General features: G+C 29.9%; 3 protein-coding genes across 6 annotated transcripts; 1 reads left to right on the top strand and 2 right to left on the bottom strand.

Moving 5' to 3' along the window:
- Positions 1-2,500: 2,500 nt before the first annotated feature.
- LOC105803576 (uncharacterized) lies at positions 2,501-5,703 on the bottom strand. 4 transcript variants are annotated; one of them, XM_012635823.2, is made up of 4 exons: positions 5,539-5,703; positions 4,429-4,731; positions 4,238-4,281; positions 2,501-2,826 (listed from the first exon to the last, which is right to left on the bottom strand). In XM_012635823.2, exons 2-4 carry the CDS (start codon positions 4,480-4,482, stop codon positions 2,565-2,567), a joined length of 360 nt encoding a protein of 119 aa, XP_012491277.1. In that variant the 5' UTR covers positions 4,483-4,731; positions 5,539-5,703; the 3' UTR covers positions 2,501-2,564. The 4 variants fall into 4 exon arrangements, with proteins under 4 accessions (XP_012491277.1, XP_012491276.1, XP_012491279.1 ...); XM_012635822.2 differs by having other exon boundaries at positions 4,429-5,373; positions 5,539-5,693; XM_012635825.1 differs by having other exon boundaries at positions 5,534-5,692.
- Positions 5,704-6,329: 626 nt separating this feature from the next.
- LOC105803577 (30S ribosomal protein 3, chloroplastic) lies at positions 6,330-7,508 on the top strand. The gene is made up of 2 exons (XM_012635827.2): positions 6,330-6,827; positions 7,086-7,508. The coding sequence occupies exons 1-2, from the start codon at positions 6,330-6,332 to the stop codon at positions 7,365-7,367; spliced, it is 780 nt and encodes a 259-aa protein (XP_012491281.2). The 3' UTR covers positions 7,368-7,508.
- A 78-nt stretch (positions 7,509-7,586) lies between these two features.
- Positions 7,587-12,377, bottom strand: LOC105801010 (receptor kinase-like protein Xa21). The gene is made up of 5 exons (XM_012632357.2): positions 11,825-12,377; positions 10,607-10,969; positions 10,245-10,388; positions 8,136-9,968; positions 7,587-8,051 (listed from the first exon to the last, which is right to left on the bottom strand). The coding sequence occupies exons 1-5, from the start codon at positions 12,285-12,287 to the stop codon at positions 7,696-7,698; spliced, it is 3,159 nt and encodes a 1,052-aa protein (XP_012487811.1). The 5' UTR covers positions 12,288-12,377; the 3' UTR covers positions 7,587-7,695.
- Positions 12,378-22,024: the final 9,647 nt, after the last annotated feature.

Below are 22,024 nucleotides of genomic sequence, written 5' to 3'. Positions count from 1 at the left end.
GGGCGTTACGAGGGTGCTAATCCTTCCTCGTGCGTAACTGACTCCCGAACCTGTTTTCTCAAATTTCACAGACCCAAAATTATTTTTAAGGTGGGCCGATCACACCTTAATAAAGGATCGATGGCGACTCTAATTTTTGTGTTTTAAAAAAAGTCGACACTAAATTTTTGTTTTCAAAAAACGGTTTTGACAATAATGATGTTATCTATTTTTTTCTCATCGGGAGGAAACTAATTTGGACAGGCGAAATAGTAGTTTGGTGAATTGGTTGAATCCTTGTTACCATTATTTTGGTAATGATCTTGCAAACTATGTTTCACAAGATGAAAAGATGAAATTAGGAGATGTAGAAGGCACCTTGACATTTAAGGATAAGAGTGATAAAGGTATTGACCTGAGGTCAAATGTAGGAGTAATTTCAATCCATTTCTGCACTTAATGAGCTTGTTTTTTAGCCATTTTAGTATTTATTATTGTGTTTTTTATATTTGTTGTTAAGATTAAAAAGTAGTAAAAGAAGTGATTTTAACACATTTTGTGAGTGTTATGATCTATTAGGCCAACAGGGGCATTAAGTAGTTCTAATGTGTTTGAATTGAGTGTGTAAAATGATTTATAGGCCCAATTGATGTAGGAGCAAGGAACGAGTAATGCACAAACTTCCCAAGCTGCTAAAGCACAACACGGAACCAGGAAAGCATAAAATTGTTGTCGTGTTGCGCCATAAACCTTGTATGGCGTGACATAGCCCTGACGTGGTGCCCAAGTACTTCAAAGCTATTTTTGTTCGCACAATCAACTTTATACGAAAACCTATGATGTGCCAAAGACCAAATTCGAGCTACCAACCCTCCTATAAATAAGAAGTTAGGGGTTTGATGTAACTAAGTGGTCTTAGACGCATCTAAAAACCCCAGTAGTTTAAGAGTTGGATTAGATTAGTTTTCTAATTACTTTTCATAAACTCTTTTTTTTCTCTCTTGGAATCAATTTCGATCCAATAGTTCTTTTATTTAATCAAAGTATTTCAGTTTATTTTTCTTCGCAAGCGATGATATTCGTGATTCCAATCGATAGATTCGCTACTCTATTTTTCCATCAACATCAAATCAGGATTATTCTGATCTCTTTCTCTTTCTATTCAATCGTGTTATTTACATGTTGAAATCAATTGAGTTCGATATTATGAATAACATGAGTGGTTAAATCCCTGATGGGAGATTAACGAGTGGATGGGGGACGTGATTAACGAAGGATTTAGGGTTTTTCGATTGGATTAGATGGTATAGATTATGTGTTCTTAAAACCTAGGCTTGACAATCCTAGGAAGTAATCATAAGTTAAACGAGATTGGGAGATAAGTTTGTCGATTAAATCATAATTTATCCTGGTTGAGAAAGTAAAGTCAATAGATAAGCAAGGATCGACCAAATAATTAATTTGTTAGATACCGAGAGATAATAACCGGTTAGTTAATAGCTAATCCACCTTAGAACCCTAATTTGAAGTTGATTACAACCCCTGGAACGAGTTAATCTTCTTGATTGGTTTTATTGAGTCAATTTATTTATTTTCTTGCTTATTTATTTTAATTATTTAATTTTAATTATTTATCTCTTTTATGGTTTATCATAATATAGCAGCACGTTTGGTTCGCTGTATTGGAATAGAGGCGTAATGGAATAGAGGTGTAATAGCAAATCAATTGTTTGGTTTAATGTAATGGAATAGAAGCGTAATAGTATTCTTGTGTTTGGTTGAATGGAATAGAGGTATAATAGCATAATGGAAAAAACTAAAATGACTAGAATACCCTTAGCATAAATTTGTTTTGGTAAATGATTATTGTTATTGTTATTTAAATTTTAATAAGATTATTAATATCAATAATAAATAATTTAATCATATTTAAACATAATTATTATTAAATATATTATAATTAAAATATATAATTTAATAAAATTCTTAATAATCAATATTCTTATATGAATTTACTCAAATCATAATATATAATACTATAAAATATAATTTAAAATAATAATTATTAAATATAATTTAATAAAATATATAATTTAATCTAAAGTTTGAATGTGTATTTACCTAGCAAAAATTAACGAACTCTCGTGTAACTATAACCTAATAATATATGATGTATAATTAATATTTTGTGACTAATTAATAGCATAGAGATAAATATAGTAATGAAAATTTATAGTATACTGATTAAAATGCTAATAATTTATAGTATACAATTAAAATATTATAAATAAAATAATAGTAAATGATATATAAGATAAATTAACATATAAATAATTTAACTTATATAATTTAAAATAATTATTATTAAATATAAATTCTTTAAAAAGAATTTATTCCTTTTTTTATGTATATTTGTTCTTGGTGGCTAAATTCTATTCCAACTGTTCACATGTTTTTTCATGCCTCAGTCAGTTCCTTCGTACAACAGCAATACATAGAACAGATGCATTTAGAAGCAAAATTTATACTAAAAGTAGAATTTGGAAGCTATAAAATAGATGCCAAAAGTTACAATTGTAGGTTTTTCACTTCTCTTGAATCTGAAAACACTTGCAAGCAATCAGGATTTTGAACTTTGCAGAAAAGCTCACCAATCTCACAAATAATTTACAAAGAAATGGAACTGGCATAAAAAAAAACACACACACACATCTTGTCGTCCGTATTTGCGGTTCGGAACGGCCAACAAATCGAGCAAATCTTGAACCAAAAACCTTTCTCCTTCTTTGGTGGTGCTGCCTTGGTATCCCTCTTGGCAACGAGATCAGCCATGAACTCAACAACAGCCTAATGTAGAAAGAAGTTGAATGAGTTAGTAGCTCATAAGAAATCAAATAGGAAAGGTCCCAGCAAGTTAAATTTGTGGCTATTACTTCACAATGTACCTATTAAAAATTATTGTAACCTACTTAAGTTCCATGTAGCAAAGAAAAAGCACAAGAATAAACTAGAATTAAAGCTGGATGATAGAACATTTGCTTCTGATAGAAATATTGATAACATCAAAACAGAACACATTCAAATTTATGGATTTTCTTATCTCGAAATTTGTAGTTTCAGATTAATATATCAAACCTAGCAGTACATCTCTCAAATCATATATTAATATTCTCATGAAATAAATTTTCATTTGTTTTCTCAATAAAGACAAATCAATTGAGACACAACCCACCAGGCTTTGGCTACCAGGATTGCACGACATGCCTACCAGTTATGTTTGTAACTTGTGCTTTAAAATTAAGTTCAATTAATTGCTTAAATCTATAGCCCCTGAAATAAGAAGAATATAGAACATGGCATAGCTACATTTTCACTCTTTCCAAATTATACAATCAAACAATACATACACACACAGACATGCATCAAATTCTAACCGTATACAACTTGACAGTTTCATATCTCTGAATAGTTCATGAGTTTCAACCAAAGGATTACAGAAGTTGCAGTAAAAGACAGTGATTGTTTTTTTATTGCTTCTAACTACATTATGGTCTCAAAGAAAATGCAAACCTCAAATGGAGAGGAAAACAAGTGCAAGTGACCATAAATAGCTATGCATTTCAATGCTCAATTTGATAACCAACACTCATATTTGTGCATAAAGTGTAGTGTGAAATTCTTGATATCTTTATTAGGACATTCTATGTATAATAATCTAAACTTATACATTCTATGTATAATTATATAAACATAGATAATAAAGTTGCACTTTGTTGCTAGAAGCAGCATGACAAGGTCTAAGGCAACAGAAAACATGTGAATTGAGCTATAAAGTCAGTATGGTGCCGATGTAGCACATACACGAATATATATATCCGCTTAATCCAACTGTCATGTTTCATACCTATGTTACTCGGACTTGGGTGTGAGTGTTGGATACAGGTATGTATCCGATATGGTTAAGCCTTTCTAAGGTTTCCCATGTATTCAGAGGATCTTTAGAGGTAATAACTCCATATCCACATGTCGGACACAAGTGCTGGACATGGGTACTTCAAGAAAAATTATTCAAGCAGATCATGCCCATCAAATTTCCAAGTAATTAAAAACTTCTTAACATCATTTGATATAAATAATTTCAAACCATCAAATATATATATAAAAAGACAATATTCAAGATAAGGGTGATTAAATATAAAAATAAGGGCAATGAAATGGAGATGTAAATACAATACAAAAAAGGTAAAAGAAGCTAAACCTTTCATCAGCTTCATTTTCTACTTCCTCATCTGGCTCAGGTTCCTAGCAGCCAAGCCATAGAAGAGAGTCATAATTTTTAACTGTAACTCAAAGCATAATTTCTAATGCATCAAGCAAACAAGTTACAAAGCTTAAGAACTAACATAGATAATACAAGTATATATATTTATATGGAATCTGAAAATTTACCTGCAACATCTTGATTATCATAAGTGGCACGATAAACAGTCCCATAGGTGCCATGAGCTATAACATTCCTTAAATCCAACTTAGCCAAATCAATCTCCCATTCCTCAGCTGGTCTTTGTTTCTCAATGTTCCTAGACCAAACTCGGCTCAGGTGCTTCTCCAGCTGCATGTCTAAGCTTTTTAAATCAACTTGATCAGCTCTAAAGATCATGTATTTGCCACTAATGCTTCCATTGCCCTTCATCTTTGAATTTCCACATCATTCTAGTCCATCTTGTTTCTTTGGTGCCTTGATACCATTATCTTCCTCACCAATTTTCAAATCCATAGTTAAAAGAATATAACAAAATCACCAAATAAAAAACACAATTAAAGACCCTTAAACTGCAAAACTGATAATAACAAAGGAATTTAAACTCAAATTAAAAAATAAGTTGCAAGATTCCCCAATTCAGGACAAGAGGATTAAATATCAATCAAATATACATATGATCGGATAAAAAAAACCCAGTTTCACCAACCCCAAATCCTATTAGAACCCTGCATTCAAAATTGAACTTATAACCCAAGAAAGAGAAACAGGCATGCAAAGTAGAGTAAGCAAAATAGAATAACAAAATAGTTTTTTTATTAATTAAAAAAACCATATAAAAGAAGTTTTTGAAAGAGAAATTCAGGACGAAAAGGCAAACAGATAAACAGCACCAACAACAGTGGTTAAAGCAGCTACAGCTACACCAACAAGAATCTGAATATCCATAGATTGCAAGAATTCCAAATCCATGATCCTGATTCCAACTATACCCCAAGATCTTATATTTCTAAGTTCTAATAAAAAGACCCCCAAATTTCTAATTAATGGACAAGACATGGGAGGAAAAATAGGGTATTTATTCCTTGTTTTAACTCATGCAAAAGGTGCTTTATTTTGTTTTGGCTCAGCTCCTGGTAGAGAAGAGAAAAGCAAAACAAAATCAAAATCAAAATCGATTTTACAGAAAAGAAAAGAAAAGAAAAATAGGGAAAAAATTTAGAAGAAGAAGCAGAAATCTGGAGAAAAGAAAATGGAGAAAAGAAAAGAAATATGAGAAGAAAAGAAGCGTACCGTACCAGGAGAAGAAGTAGAAATCTGGAAGAGAAAAAATTGGGAAACGTTAGGAGAGGATGAGGGCAGAAAATGGAAAATAAAATTGGGAATTGATGGGGATTCCCTATTACCCGCTTCAAACTCAGAGTGGCTATTACGGCCAATATCAGTAATAAAGAGGGAAGGGAATAGGGGCGTAATACGATTACACCTAACCAAACGTCTGTATCCATTCCCCCAACCAAACATGCTGTTTAATGTTACAAAATTAATATCAATGAATATTAAATTAATAAGCTTAAAAGACAATTTAAAAAAAGACATATATTTATAAAATTTATCAAATTAACTTTATATTTTTCAAGTATAATAAGAGTTAATTACATTAATTGATTAAAGTGAAACAAAGATAAATATAAATTACAAAAGAATCGAATATTAACAATTTTAACATTAAAACAAAATAAATTTGTAATAAGTTATTAATAATATTATTTAAATTATAATATATTAATATAAATATTAAAGCAATGAGGATATTTTGTATTATTTTAATATTAATTATTTTTAAAATGAAATGAAATTAATATAATTGATTCTAAATGAATTAAATATTTTTAAAAATATTTTGTAATTAAAAATTTTAAACAAACAGTAATATTATAAATTTAATAGATAAAATGGAGGTGTGGGTTGTACGGAAATTCAAATTAATTTATAACTATTTCAAATATATATGACATTCTAAAATTCCCCTTATTTTATTAATTATATTTGAAATAAATAAAGATTAAAAATGTTTCTTCAAATATAAATGGGCCTTATACTAAATCCCGAGCCTGGCTGTTCGGACCAGGGCCGATTATTTGGGTTGGCTCAACTTAGTCTAATTTTAAAAGGATGCAACTCGGTCCCAGCTATGGACATATTACCATTTCAAAGGAATTCCCAGACCGGGTTTTATATCAGCACCCGGCAACCCGGCCCATTCCGTACACATTACATACATTACTGTACCTGGAAACATAGAAACAAAAGCAAATTTGAGAATTCATTCCTGTCTAAAGTCATCCAAAAAAAAGAGATGGTGGTAACATGTCTCCACCCTAATCTAAACCCTTGCTTTAAACCCTTAATTTCATTCCCTTCTCAAAACCCTAACTCTTTCCCTTTTAAATCTCTCATTGCTTCCCCTAAAACCTTAAGTTTCGTTAAACCCATAATCTCTTTACAAGTCAAAGCAAATTCTCCTGCTCTTTCAGATGAACTGCCACTGGATGCTTCCCCTTCTCAATCTTCTTCTGGTAAAGAGGTAGGCTTTGGGTCTTTTTCCCGACAAAAAATATGGGTTTAGTTTGATTAATTTTTTTGCTATAGAAAAACCCAGCCAAATTTAGAACTTTGTTTTTCTATTTTTGGTTCATTGTCTTATAAAACCCAGAAAACAGGGCTTAATTTCGAATCTAGTTTCTTGGGGTTTCTTGTTTTCTTGTGAAGCCCAGAAAAAAAAGGCTTGATTTTGAACTTAGATTCATGGGTTTTCTGGTTTTTTTTTTTTTGGATAATGTAGAAGCTTGGAGTGGTGGTGAAGCCATTAGAGAAGCCAAGGGTAGTATTGAAGTTCATATGGATGGAAAAAGATATAGGGATGGCTCTTGATCAAGTGATACCAGGCCATGGTTCAATCCCTTTGAGTCCATATTACTTTTGGCCAAGAAAAGATGCTTGGGAAGAGCTCAAGGTTTTGCTTGAAAGCAAGCCATGGATATCTCACATGCAAAGGATTCACCTTCTCAACCAAGCTACTGATATCATCAATTTATGGCAGACAAGTGGTGGTAATTTAACCTAAAGTGTTTCAACTTACAAAGTTTTGTTGCAATCTCTCCATGTTTCTAATAGAAATTGCATGTTCCTGTGGTAGCTTTTTTGTGTGAATTAGTGTTTGATTAAAGACTCCTTTGAATGAAATGTTATCGCTACTTATGCAACACATTGCAGTCTCCAAGTTTTTATTTAATAGTATATAAATTTCAAACCATAATCACACAAGACAAGAAAACTCATCAAACTTGCACACATAGTTGTGGCCTTGAATCTACAGAAAGAAATGTAAATCTCCTATGAAGGCTTAATAAACTATGTATTGATAACAATAAGCAACTTCATTACATATCTTCTTAGGCTTGCTGAACTTCTTTTAGATACTTCATTCTGATTCTCTTAAGCTTGTAAACAACATCCTCCATATCTTTTCTTTCTTCAGGTAACTGAGCTGAACATTCCAAAGCTAAGTTCAAGATTGATGATATACAATTTACTTTAGCCGTAGAATTTTCACCCTCATTTTGTAGCAAACTGGAATCGGCAATATCAATTGTTCCGTTAGGTAGTGACTCTTTAACCCAATGTTTCAAACTCGTTTCTCCGATGAACATTTCATTTGTGGGTTTCTTTCTTGTGAAAGTTTCCATTAATAAGATACCATAACTATAGACATCACTTTTTACGGAAATAATTCCTGCTAATCCATATTCTGCATCAAAAATATAAACACTGAATCATTAAAAATCATAAAGAAGGTGCATGCTAGGGCAAAATAAGAGAATGAACTCATCACCTGGTGCCATATACCCAATAGTAGCAAGTGTCATGGTTTGTTTCATGGAGTTTTCTTCTCCCAACAGTTTGGCAATGCCAAAATCTCCCACATGTGCGACCATGTCGTCATCTAGTAGGATGTTACTTGGCTTTAGGTCACAATGGATTATAGTACTCGGATGCCCCGAATGGAGATACTCTAATGCTGATGCAACATCTATCAATATGTTGATTCTCTGTAGGATATCCAAGGAATAATGGTCGGAATACAACCATTTCTCAAGGTTCCCATTAGGCATGAATTCAAGCACCAAGGCTTTGAAATCACTACAAGAGCAATAACTGATGATCTTGACTAGATTGCGGTGAAGTATATTTTTCATCACTTCAAACTCGGCATCGAAAGTCCTAAATGCTCTTTCTACCTGCAAATTGAAAACTTTTATTGCAACATTCGTACCATCTGAAAGTTTTCCTTTGTATACAGAGCCGAAACTTCCCGAACCGAGCAAGTTGGCATCACTGAATCTGTCCGTAGCTTGTACAAGTCTATTGTGCTGATTGGTTCCCAATATTTCCGACAAATTTTCTCTGGTTGAAAGACTAGTGGTCCTTTTCAGACACAAGATGATCAAAGCAATTATCCATGTAATAGAAGCAAGTATCGGTAAACCATATCTCAAAACATGTATAAGGCGCGCCTTGAATGGTCGATGGGTGCAATTTTTGCAAGGAGGGACTTGGAATTTAGATGAACCACATAGTGCATAATTCTTCACGAATGATTTACTCGTAAAGTTTTTGAAACACCCTTCAGTGGGGATCTCTCCTCCCAGTCTATTGAAAGACACATCAAAGTGATTGAGATAGGAAAGTCTTTCCAAAGACTTGGGAATGATCCCGGAGAGATTGTTGTTCGATAAATCCAAGGTTACCAAACTTGTCAAGCCACCAAATGATTCGGGAATGGGACCTTGCAATCTATTCCTAGATAGAGACAAGGTTTGTAAGTTATCTAGATCCCCGATTCTTGTTGGAATGTTGCTCGAAAACTGATTTCTCGACAAATTCAAATACGTTAGTACTTTCAAGTTTCCGATATCCGGGGGGAGCGTTCCATTCAGATAATTTGAGGAGAAATCTACTTCCAAGATATAATCAAGGCTCCAAAAGGTGGAGGGTATTATGGAATGCAATTTGTTGGAAGACAGGTTTAGGGATCTCAAAGAAGTTAGATCGCCCAAACAAGTGGGGAGTGAACCTTGAAGCATGTTACCACTCAATGACAAAGTGCTTAGTTCCTCCAAACGACAAACATCATATGGAATGGATCCAGTCAACATATTGCCACTCAGAAACAAACCTTGGACGCGTTGTAGCCGTCCTATTGTTATCGGAATAGATCCACTCAATTCATTCCGGGATAGGTCCAAGCGTATAATGTTGCTTAAACCATCAATCTCCATTGGAATCGTGCCTTTGAAATTGCAATCATGGGCGCGTAGAGTTTCGAGTGACGCTGAGAGATTAAAGATAGAAGCGGGAAGAAGGGCATTAAGTGGATTTGAGGCTATGTCTAGGACTCTGAGCTTCTTACAGTTTGACAGGGAAGAAAGAAAGGTGGGACTTTGAGATTCCATGGTCAAGTGGTTGGAAGAAAAGCACAAAACTTGAAGCAAATTTAGATTGGCAAGGGAATGTGGGATAAGGCCAGAGAAAGAGTTCTCATTCAAGCTTAAAACTCTAAGCCTAGAAGCATTTGAAATTGAGCTTGGAATATTCCCACTTAGATTATTGTTCATTAGGTATATTCCCTCTAGATTTGGAACAAACCCCATCTCCGGTAATTTACCTGAAAAAAAAACAGGCATGTTCCAATTATTTCACAAGAAAAAAATGTGCATTTCTTTCTCTCTTTGTTTTGGTAGTAAAAGTGAATTTCTAAATGAATATAAATGTATGGGTGTAAATTTTTAAAGGAACTTCAATACTGTCATGTAAGTAAAATACTTCTAAATCTTTCTGAATTTCGAATATAAAGATTTGACCTTTTTAATTGAATATTCAAATAAACATTTATACTTGGTAATATATACTCTAAATTAAACTAAATTTATGAGGGAAATACCTGATAGAAAATTGTCATGGAGATTAATTCGTTTCAAAGAAGATATATTGAAGATAGAAGGTGGAATCCGCCCACTTAGCCTCATGCCTTTTGCAACAAAAATCTCCATTTTCCTAAGATTCCCCATCTCCCATGGGATTTCACCTGCCAAACAATACATTTTTTTTAAATGTAGGTTTATTGGTTATTTTTCGAAAAAAACACATAGGTTTATTCATTTTTATACTCTGTTTGAGTTGATTTTAAGTCTGTTCGACAAAAATCCAAATTTTCTTTTATATAATTTTAAATAAAAAAATTATTAATTTTTTCACAAGGCAAAAAAATAAAAATAAAAAATGTTAAAGCACTGTGTAGCTTACCATGTAAAGAGTTTCCATCCAAATATAAAACCTCGAGGTTGGTTAAATTCCCAATACTTGAAGGAATAAACCCATTGAGTTGATTAAGAGACAATGATAGAGTTTGAAGATTTTTGCATTCACCAATGTTTGAGGGAATGTGGCCAAAGAATTTGTTGGTTGATATCTCAAACACTTGGAGGTGGTGAAGATGGTCACACATATCACTTGGAATGTAACCAGATATACTATTATTGTAAACCCTGATCTCCTTCAAAGATGAAATGTTGAATATAGAAGATGGGAGTTGACCAACCAAGCTCATATTTTGCACTCCAAATTTCTCCAAAGCAGCAAGCTTACCAATTTCCCACGGGATTTCACCTATACATTAATTTTGAAGAGATTTTAATGATTGATTTATTGTTATCTGGCTAGTAACATCAGTAAAATTTTTATATCAATTATTAATTATTTGATCGACAATGTTTCTAAATCGTAAACTAATGCCTGAATTCATTTATAAGTTGAAGGTAACGGTGATATACACTGTACTTCTAAGAGAAAACTCAAGTTTGAACATTGAAGATAATATTGTTAAGAGCGGCGATCATGAATCTCAAAAGTATCAATTTCTTTGGACCATAAAACCGATATGAATGATATCTTAGTTTCACAAAAAGCATTTAATAAATTTGCTTGAAAGTAAAGTATTGAATTTAATAAAACACATATAAAAATAAAACAATAAATTAATTATGAAATTAAACATAATATAAGAAATTAAAATAATAAAGATGATATATATACAACCTTTAAAATGATACACATGATTTTATATACCTAATTTTATAGAAAGTATCGCTTGTATCTACCATTGGTCAATCTAATTTAAATGATTATAAATTTAAAATTAAAACCAAAATTTATTCTAAATAACATTTATAATGGCATGAAATTAATTTATTAATATGTAAATTATTATGAGTAAAATATAAATGATAATAATATACAACATTTACTTGACTCTTAACATAAGTACTAATATTTGTTTAGAATAGCTATTAGAATTTTTACTTGGCACTTAAATGACATAAAATTATGTGAAATAATTGAGTGATTATTATTTAATAATTCAACAATATTGTGGCCGTACGTAGGGATTAAATCAATGAAAATGATAGCAAATAACAAAAAGTAGAAGAAAAGCAAATAAAGTGAAGAATGAATGATAGTAACCTTGGAAACGATTTCCACCCAGATATAATTGTTGAAGTGCTGTTAAATTCCCAAACCATGCCGGAATCTCTCCGCTCAAAGCATTGTTACTCAAATCAACAAGTTTCAAGCGACGCAAACTGGCCAGCTCTCGCGGCAACTCGCCATGGAAATTGTTGCCGCTCAAGTTCAGCGAGACCAGGAAGGAAAGATTTCCCAACTGTGGACCAATAGTTCCTTTGATACCCATGTTTGAAAGATCCAACGCAGTGATTCTTCGATGATGGTGACCGCAAGAGACACCGGTCCAGTTGCAGACAGACATCCAAGTACTGGTCCACTCGTTACCCAAAGCATTGCGAGGATCCTCGATTTGTGCTTTGAATTGAAGAAGCGCCGACTGATCGGTCGCAGTGGTTGAAAAGCCAATTATGAAACATTGTATTAGCAACAGTGATAGGAAAGGGAAGTGGATATTGGCCATTAACCAAAGCACAAAGAGAGTAGCAGAAGAAGTTAAAACAAAATTAAATGGTATGATCGAGTTGAATCAATGTGTGTGTATGTAATATATATATAGAGATAGAGAAAGATGTGTACATATAAAGAAAGAAAGGAACAAAGAAAGTAGGTCTGATTTTAGTTCTACTCTAATTTTATGACGAACCTTACGCAGGGAATGTATAATTATATTAATAAATTCATTGGTTAAATCTTTAAAATATTCATCATGCAAAATATATCAAAGTGTATAAAACTATTTTAGTTCTATACTGGTGTAAATGGGTTCCTTTCATATATATATATATATACATTAGATGTAGCATTATAATTGTAATTGTTGAGCTTGTTTATGAGAAGTTAAAATTTGTGCTTTAAGACATTCTTATATAAATAGGTATTTTAGTTATGGTTATTTAAATTGATTGGATAAAAAATTAATCAAAGTACTAATCTTGAGAAAGATATTAAATTGATTGATTTCATGTGACAATATACTTATTGGAGCGTGAACTCATTTGAGATTTGTGTAATAAATTTATTTTACCGAATATTACTTGTTATGTGTATGTATATTTAAAAATCAAAATGTTTTCAATTTATTTAAAAATTGATGTATTTAAATTATATGAATAGAATATAAACATTGGATTAAGAAAGAATAAGTCATACATAAAAAGCAAAGTGTGTATAGCATAGAGTGAAAGAGGGAACAATAAAGAGAAGATGGCCCAACAAAATGAATAAAGAATGGAAAAGGCAGAGACGTGGACATAGTCAGGTCGTCAAACTTTATTCATGCAAATTACGGGGTTTTAGTCTTGACTTAGACTTAAAAACAAGTCAAGATTCGAAGACTCGGTCGTATTACATGCAAATTCTGGGGTCTTTTTTAAAGAAATAATAAATATTTTAAATTCTAATTTATTAGTAACATTTAAAAATATAATATATATATATATATATGTACCAATGTGAGCCTCGTACAAAAGTGTCACGCAATCAGTTTATAATCGTTATCTAATGTTTTAATTTTATAAATATTCAAAATTAAATCTATTAAAATTAAAATATAATAATTTAAATCACATAATTGAGATTATGAAATAGACAATTCAGATAGCAAAGTAAGATAAAATTATTCTTTATTTAAAAAATTATTTCATTCATTGATTGAATAATTCAAGAAAAGAAAAAATAAATATTAATTGTTGGTGGTAAAGGATAAGTCAAATCAACACGATAAATGTTTCAACTTTAATAAAAATAAGATATTAAAGTAATTTTGTCACAACTCAAACACAACATATCTAAAATGATTATAACTACATGATAAAAATTATTATTTATTTTAAATTTAATCCAAGTGCCAAAAGAAAGGTCCTTATTTTGTTGATAAATAATATAATTTGCTTTTTCTTTGTTTTATGAATATTAAATGGGCCTAACATAAAAATGGGCCCAAAGCAAAAACAAACCCGAAGATAAAAGCAAACAATCTAGAAGCTTCAGATAACTTTCTTTTATCAAATATTTTATGACTTATTTTTCCAAAGCTTGTAAAAGCGGGTTGAATTGCAGGATGGGCTTCCATATACTTTTAGCATACTTTACGTGTTTTCAAATTTAGTATTATGCTATTTTTAATTTAATATCTAATAATCTAGTGCAAAATGGTCGGAAGAACCCTTATTAAAAAATCAAGAAAACAATTAAGCCCTTGAGAAACCGTTACAATCAATTGAGCCATCACTGACCAAAATTAATCAATTGAGTCCCTTCATTCACAAAAACCGTTATTGACTGATAATGGATGACACTATGGCAAATGGAAACGCTGACATGTTGATATGTGATTTGCCACATAGATTAAACTATATAAAAATATATATATAGGACTGCTGGGTTTGCACAAGAATGTGGCTGCTGGAAATCATGTGAGAAGTGAGAAGGAATAAGATATTGTTGATCAAAGATATATGATGGCTGAACAGGTTAGCATTGGATTACAAATTCCTTCCTGATATCAGCAGTGGCTGAACCTCTGTTATCTCTATAAGCTCATAAAGATCCCACATTGGAACAAAATGAGCTCATTCCTTGTTTTATTGTTATTTATTTGTTTGTTTTACTTGATATGGAGATGGGAAAGTAAAGAGTCAAAAAGTTAGGGGGCAGTATAGAAAAAACTAAAATTTAAAGCAAAAAGTTATGAGAGACTACTATAACTTCAAATTGGGTGCAAGGTTAAGTCCCATTATTGGTAAACGGTATGAAAAATAATTAGATAAGAAATTATTTATCACTTTTATTTTAATATTATATTATATTTTAAATTTATTTTTATATTATAATATTCTTTAATACTTTTACCTTTAAATTTTGTCATTGTTTAAGATAATGTGAAATATCCTTTTAGAAAAGAGGAAGGATAAACATATAAATAAAAAATTCTCATAATTAAAATTTACATTTATCAAATTGTATAATTATATTTTGTACTTATAATTAATATATCAAATAAATTTTATAAATTAAATTCAATACTTAATTTTCAACTCTTAATTTTTCAATTTATCAAACAATATCTTAAATTACTTATTTCATGTAATGCAAATTTGAAAAAAATCATTTAAGAAGCAAAATTAAAATATTATATAATCTTTTAGTTTTTTTATTACAACTTTAACCAAATTTTTTAATTTTAATAATTTTCTTAATATTTTAAAATATTTACTCACGTTACATGTCATATCAATATATTAATCCATATGACGTGTATGTATCATAATGTTAATGTTTTGTCACATTACCATCCCTTAAATGGTTAAATTGGTTAATGATGGTTTTTATTAATAAAAGAGCTCAATTGGTTTAATTTTAGCCACTAAAGGCTCAATTGAGTGTAATTTTTTCCTAATCGAATTTTTTTATATAATAACGAAGGTGGGGGATGGGGGTGATAGAGTTTGAACTTATGTCAAGCAGATGTCTAAAAATTTAAACCACCACTTCATACAAGCCAATATTTAATTTGATATTTTTAATTAAAATTTTAGATATAGAGAACTTAAAATTTTTTCTAATGTTCATATTATAATATTATATATTTAATTTTTGAGTGATACAAATTACATAATATTACATAATTAGAAAATGGGTAAGGTTCCTAAAAAAAAGAAAATTAGACGGACCAAAATCCATCATGTGTTATTATTTATTTCTCTCTCTCTCTCAATGACCACGCCAAAACATAAAGACCATAAACCTATACTTCACCAAAAAACAAACCGTTCAACCAAAACATTACAGGCCAACCAGATTAACCATAAGCTAAATGAATAATATGAATAATATTGGTTGTTGTTTCTTTTTTAAAACAACCATAAGCTAAATGAGTTTATATGATTGTTCGTTTTTTAGTCTATGTTATAATGTTTGGACTAGAAGTGGTTTTGACTAAAAACGAAATAAGTTATATGCAATTTGCATGATTAATTTTCTTGTCAAAGTAGAATAGTTGAAAGCATTGGCTTATATAATAATATCACTATTTTGGCATGAAATCTTCTAGTGAGAATATATAACGTGATAATCATATATGTGAAAATTGAGATCATATTGTGCATGTTTATGATAATGCACATGGTATTATATATATGGCTTGAATTTGATCTATAATCTCATGGTTCTATAATTTTGAGATATATAGTGAAAATTTGAAATTAGAAGCCAAGAATGAAAGATTTCGTGAATAAGAAAATAACAATATTAATGTTATTTGATTAATTTAGGTCGCAGACACGGTTTTGATTATAGCCCATGATAAATGGTGTATAAATGTGTGATGTTATAGTCAAATGGTTGGCTAGTTGATAGTCCTCTAATATGACTATGAATTAAAACATACGAGCCACCCTTGGTTTGTTGAGAAATAACATTTTTAAAATATTTATAATTTTCCGAAAGTTACAAATGAAATGTTACAAGTGACCCAAAAGTTATATCACTTGGCTATTGATCAAGAGTTGTCACTATTTATAGTGATAATGTATGTCTCTTAAATACCAAAAGTTATGTTACTTGATTATTAACAAATAGTCATAATTATTCAAGTAGATATCTATTGAATAATTATGTTTATTGCTAAAGATATATCTATCCATTTGGATAGCTATGTCTGTATGAAGAGACATGAGAACTCATATAAACATGAGTCAAAATTCATTTGTTTTGTACACCCAAAAAACATCTAGAAACTTTTGTTTCTTTTGATTCTCCTCCATCTTCTATTATTTTTAGATTGTTCTATAAAGATTTTTTTGCAATAATTATTCTTGCTATGCTCCGCTCAGTGTTCAGTGGACTGTTAGTGCAAAATGTAGATAGCTGTTGGGTTTTGTTGTATCATCGATGTTCATTTGTCAATAACTCTTTTGCACACCAAATATAAAGAACTTCAAAGAAAGTGACATTAATACATACCTTAAAATCTTCGTTGAATTTTCATAAATTTATTTTATCCCCCACACCAAACTTACCTTTGAAGCATAAAGCAGTTGGTGATAATAAAGTATTCAATTCTTCCAAAAGACAAATATTGTATGGAATATTGCCTTGTAATTTATTATCATGAAGAAACTAACCTTGAACTTTGATTGGCCTTCTTATTATGGCCGGAATTGGTCCACTACTCATTTCATTTTGAGAGAGACTTAAAAGGCATTTGCTTAAGCTATCATGTTTCATAGAAATGCTACCTTTTATGAGGGGTTGTTGTCCATCGCTATCTCGAGTGGACTTTGATTAGTAGCCTCGTTGCATTGAAGTTTGTAAGAAGATTGTGCCACATCGAGTAATTTAGGTTGATGTTTTTGTGTGGCACTTAAAATTATCTTCCAACAACTCATCCATTCTTTTCATCTATCTATTAATTTAATGAAAATGAACCTTCTGTTTTGACCACTTATTATAGTTCTGGCAACACAAGATAAAAATTTTGGTGGTTAAATGGTTGGATCATGGGCATTAAAAGAGTTTTGATTCAAATGTAGCACCCATTTTTCCCCCTCTCAAAAAACCAGCAAGATTGGACATGAATATTTCAGACTGGAGCTATGATTTCACTTTAGTCAACGGCGGTTGGAAGATTGGGAAATCTCCGAGTAGTTGATTATCCAACAAAGTTAGTGGCAGCATTATATTTCCTGGAAATAAAATCTTGAACAACTTCAAGACGTATAATAATTGTATTTTCAATGTGGGTTACATAATGTCTAGTCTAGCTCAAATTCTCATCACTCGTCATCTAGTTTTAAAGTCAATTTTGACAAAGACGACGATGTATGGAAGGTTGAATTCTAAGTTAATTTATTTATGTTAATGTTGATCCTTAATAATCTGTTTTGAATTCTAATTTACTACTATCTCACTTTATAATTAAGATCATGAATATATTTACCATATATAATTGTAATTTTTAACTAAATTAATATCATATATCTACTTTTAAATGTCAATGTAAAAGGTAATACAAAATTCTTAATATTAATTAAGAAAATTAAGGTAAAATTACAGACAAAAACTACAATTAACAAATAATTTATATAAAATTAGTATTCAAAATCCACACTTTCATTTTATGCATGTATGAAGGCCTATAAATAAGATTCTTGCGTACATGAAACATAACATATAGATTAAATCACTGACGATTTAAAATTTTTAACCTTCTAATTCTATTTTACATCATTTATTCTCTAATATTTTACATTGAGATCATTAATGAAAATAATGTTAAAGAGCTTCAAATGAACAATAACATTATGAAAATTTATCAAGACGAATTCATTGATTCAACCAATTGATGGATTGGACAATGTATAATACTTTATACAATATTTTGGTTATATTATATTATTTTATTTCTGAAAATGTACCTTTTTTAAGAATACAATAAATTGAATGTACTATATATTTTTAAAATTAATATTAAATAATTAATACATACAACTAACCCGTATCGCATGGGATAAGAAACTAGGAAATTAAAAAAAAAAAACTGAAGACAAAAGTGATAAATTGAAGGTGTAAATCCTGCTATTAGTCCTTGTACTTTGTAATAGTTGTGGATTGAATCTATGTACTTTGCTCATTGTAATTCATTCAATTATTAATAAGAATTTTGAGAGTATTCACTCAAACTTTTCTCTCAAGTGTTCTTGCTTTTGTTCATCTTTCAAGGCTCGTTCTTACTTCGTTCTTCTGTTGTTCTTCGTGGAAACCTTAAGGGAATTCTGTTGAATCCTTTATCGTTGCGAGTTAAATTTTGTTATTTTCAAAAATTGATATGCCAAACATATTATCATAATTGTTATTAGCGTCAAAGATTGGAATTTCAAAATTAAAAAACTATAATGACTTAAAATGATCCAATTGGAGAATATTAACCAAATCTTCAATTGTACGCATGGTATATTCATAGTAATTGAATTTAAAAAAACAAGATTAACTGCTATTGTTTGGGTAAAAATTAAGGGATTAAAATTGATCAAATTAAAGTATAAACACTAAATCTGTAGCTTCCGCAAAAGTAGCGGGAGTAATAGTAAAATTTAACCTAAATAGAAGCATATAACATAAATAAAAGAAAAATAAATTAAAGGAATGTGGCTTAGTTTCAATGGGCCCAAAGCCCCATATAAAAAGATAAACCTTAACCGGGCATTGGATCCCAATAGAATAACCCACTATCCGGATTAAAACCCAGAAAAGAGCTAAGGGTGTAAATACTCGGCCACTGAAGTTTGGATAAATTTAAAACAAAAACAAACTTATAACAAAAAAACTAAAACCCTAGTATAGAGGAAGTAAGAGAAAACACGGGAGATGAAATGTGTTTCACGAAATAAAGAGGTCAACTAAAGGAGGAAAACACCCATAATAGAAAATTTGTTTAGATCTATCCAAATCTTATTTTAATAAGATTAAACTATCTTAATTATATTTTTCAAACGCCATGATTTTATTAATTTATCAACCTAATTTTATAAAAAGAAGAAGAAGGAGATGATAAGCAATAACTTATTTAATCATGTTAATATATTATGTTTTAGTTAGATGACACTAAACCCGGATAAAAATTGAAAGAAAGAGAACTACTATTTCTAAATATCTCTTTTATATTTTATTATTTCAACTTTAGTTTTTTTAATTAATAAAATATCTCATTAAAAAACTAAAATGTAAACTTATATGTTTATTTACTAACAAAAGATTTTTAGGACAAAATTATTGACTATTACAATTACGAAGGGGTATTGTTCAATGTAGTCGATTCACACGGTTTTAGTTGTATCACCAAGGCACATCGCTCCAAAGAATAAATTGGAATGATCAATTCTATTTTTCACACCGGTATAAATTCTGATTGTACCACCCGAAACATTGTACATTGACCGGTATATGAATAATGTTAAAATATAGATAAATTTATTGTTTTTTTACCAACTTTGAAATTTTAATTAACCAAATTTAAACATTAAATAAATGAGCAACTTTAAAATTTAAGGTGCTAAAATTAATAATTAATAAAAATAAAGAATTTATATAACAAACAAATTAAAAAAAATTCTAAAAGCTTCATGAACACAACTTTATGCATATGTTTTTATTAAACTTTCATTTTATATATTTAGTATGAGATGATCTTATTGTAATTTTTAAAATAATATTGTGAATGATTTTTCTTGTTTAATGTGTGGGATGTTTTTTTCCTCGTTTACTTTAGATTTGTTGAATGGTAAAATTTTATTTGTGAACTTTATTGATGAATGTTTTATATAATTAATTAATATTTTATATTTGAAATTATTTAATCTAATTTATTTGATATATTTAAATATTTTATATATTAAATATATTTAAAAATATCGATAAATTTGAAACAATATACCAAAACAAACTAGTAGCAGTATGTATTAATTTCAGTAAAAAATTATGTATCCACTTGTGTGATACTGATTACCTTGGTACTGCACCAAGTAGAACTATTACCGCCACTAAACCTAGCAAATTGAGCAAGATGATGAATGGGTTAATTTCCCGTAAAGTTAATTGCAAAAGAGATCCTTAAATTATAACTCTTATTTTAAATTGTAACCTAAAATTTAAAGTATTTTAATTTACATCTTAAGCTATTGATATTATATCAATTAGGTGTTTCTATTATTCTAACCATTAATTTAACCATTAAATGGTACATAAAATCTTGTGGCATAATATAAAATGAAAACTACAAAGAAAAGTAAAACGTTGACGCGTAGCTTTTAAAATAAAATAAAATTAAAAATAAAGTAAAACTGAAAAAAGTGAGAGTGAACAATAGTTTTGTAAAATCTTTGAAAACCTCAAACCAAGATTTTTACCATATCCATTTTTCTTTAAAATTTTCATTTTAAATTATGTCACATAAGGCCCGATATTGCATTTAACAGTTAAATTAACAATTTTAATAATGAAAAGACATTATTGATATAACATTGATAGTTTGGGAATATAATTAAAATTTTTTAAAATTTGAGGACCAATTTAAAATAAAGATTATAATTTAGAGATGTTTAGTGTAATTAATTCTTTCCTATCTGAAGGACATGTTTCAATAAAATGTAACATGAAGAGATTGAATATTTCCTATTAGATGCCCCTACACTAGACCTGATAATGGGTCGAGTTAGGTCGATACAAAATTTTAGGCTCGTTTTCTAGGCCCGACCCAAAAATGGGCCTATAATTATGCTCAAGCCTGACCCAGATTAAAAATGCTAAACTCGAGCCTGATCTGGCCCACCCGTATTAATTTTTTTAGATTATTTTTTTATATAATTAAAATTTGAGAGCATAATTAAATTTTTTTAAAAGTTGAGGACAAATTTAAAATAAAGATCATAATTTAGAGATGTTTAGTGTAATTAACTCTTTCCGATATGTAGGACATGTTTAAATAAAATGTAGCATGAAGAGATTGAATATTTCCTATTAGATGCCCCTACTTGATCATGGGTTGGGTTGGGTCGATGCAAAATTTTAGACATGTTTTCGAGGCTCGACCCAAAAAATGGATCTAAAATTCTGCCCAAAATGCTAAACAAATTTAAAAAATATAGTACATCAAATACACTAAAACATTAAAATAAATATTTCCCAACAAATTGAAAATATATTAAAAAATATTTATACTTAAATAACACTAATATAATTGCAACTTAATAAGCAAATGACTCTAAAATAGTAGCAAAATTAATAATAAAACAAGAGTTATACAATATATAAATAATAACAACAAAATAGTAGCAATATAATAGCGAAATGATAGCAAAACAACAACAAAACAATAATGAAACAACATCAAAATAGTTGATTTGGGAAGGATTCAGCCAAAAATTCTACCCAAGGCGCGGTCCATTTTAAAAATTGATCTTATTTTTTTGTCAAAATCTATTCTTGAAGCTTATAATTTACCAAAATCCTCTCATTTTTGGAATGAATCTAAAACCGGACCGCCTACCCTACACTCAACACTAAACGGTTGTTGCCGGTAAGGGATCTAATTAGAAGTAAAGAATGACTTTTAATCTCAAAGTTTCTGACTCCAATTATCACATGTAAAATGGTATTCGCCTCCTTCATCAAAGTGTTTGCCGACAGTAACATCTAAACTTT

This window comes from Gossypium raimondii, chromosome 11 (genome assembly GCF_025698545.1).
Source record: "Gossypium raimondii isolate GPD5lz chromosome 11, ASM2569854v1, whole genome shotgun sequence".
Taxonomy (NCBI): Eukaryota; Viridiplantae; Streptophyta; class Magnoliopsida; order Malvales; family Malvaceae; genus Gossypium; species Gossypium raimondii.
This window is presented reverse-complemented; position numbering and strand designations above follow the sequence as displayed.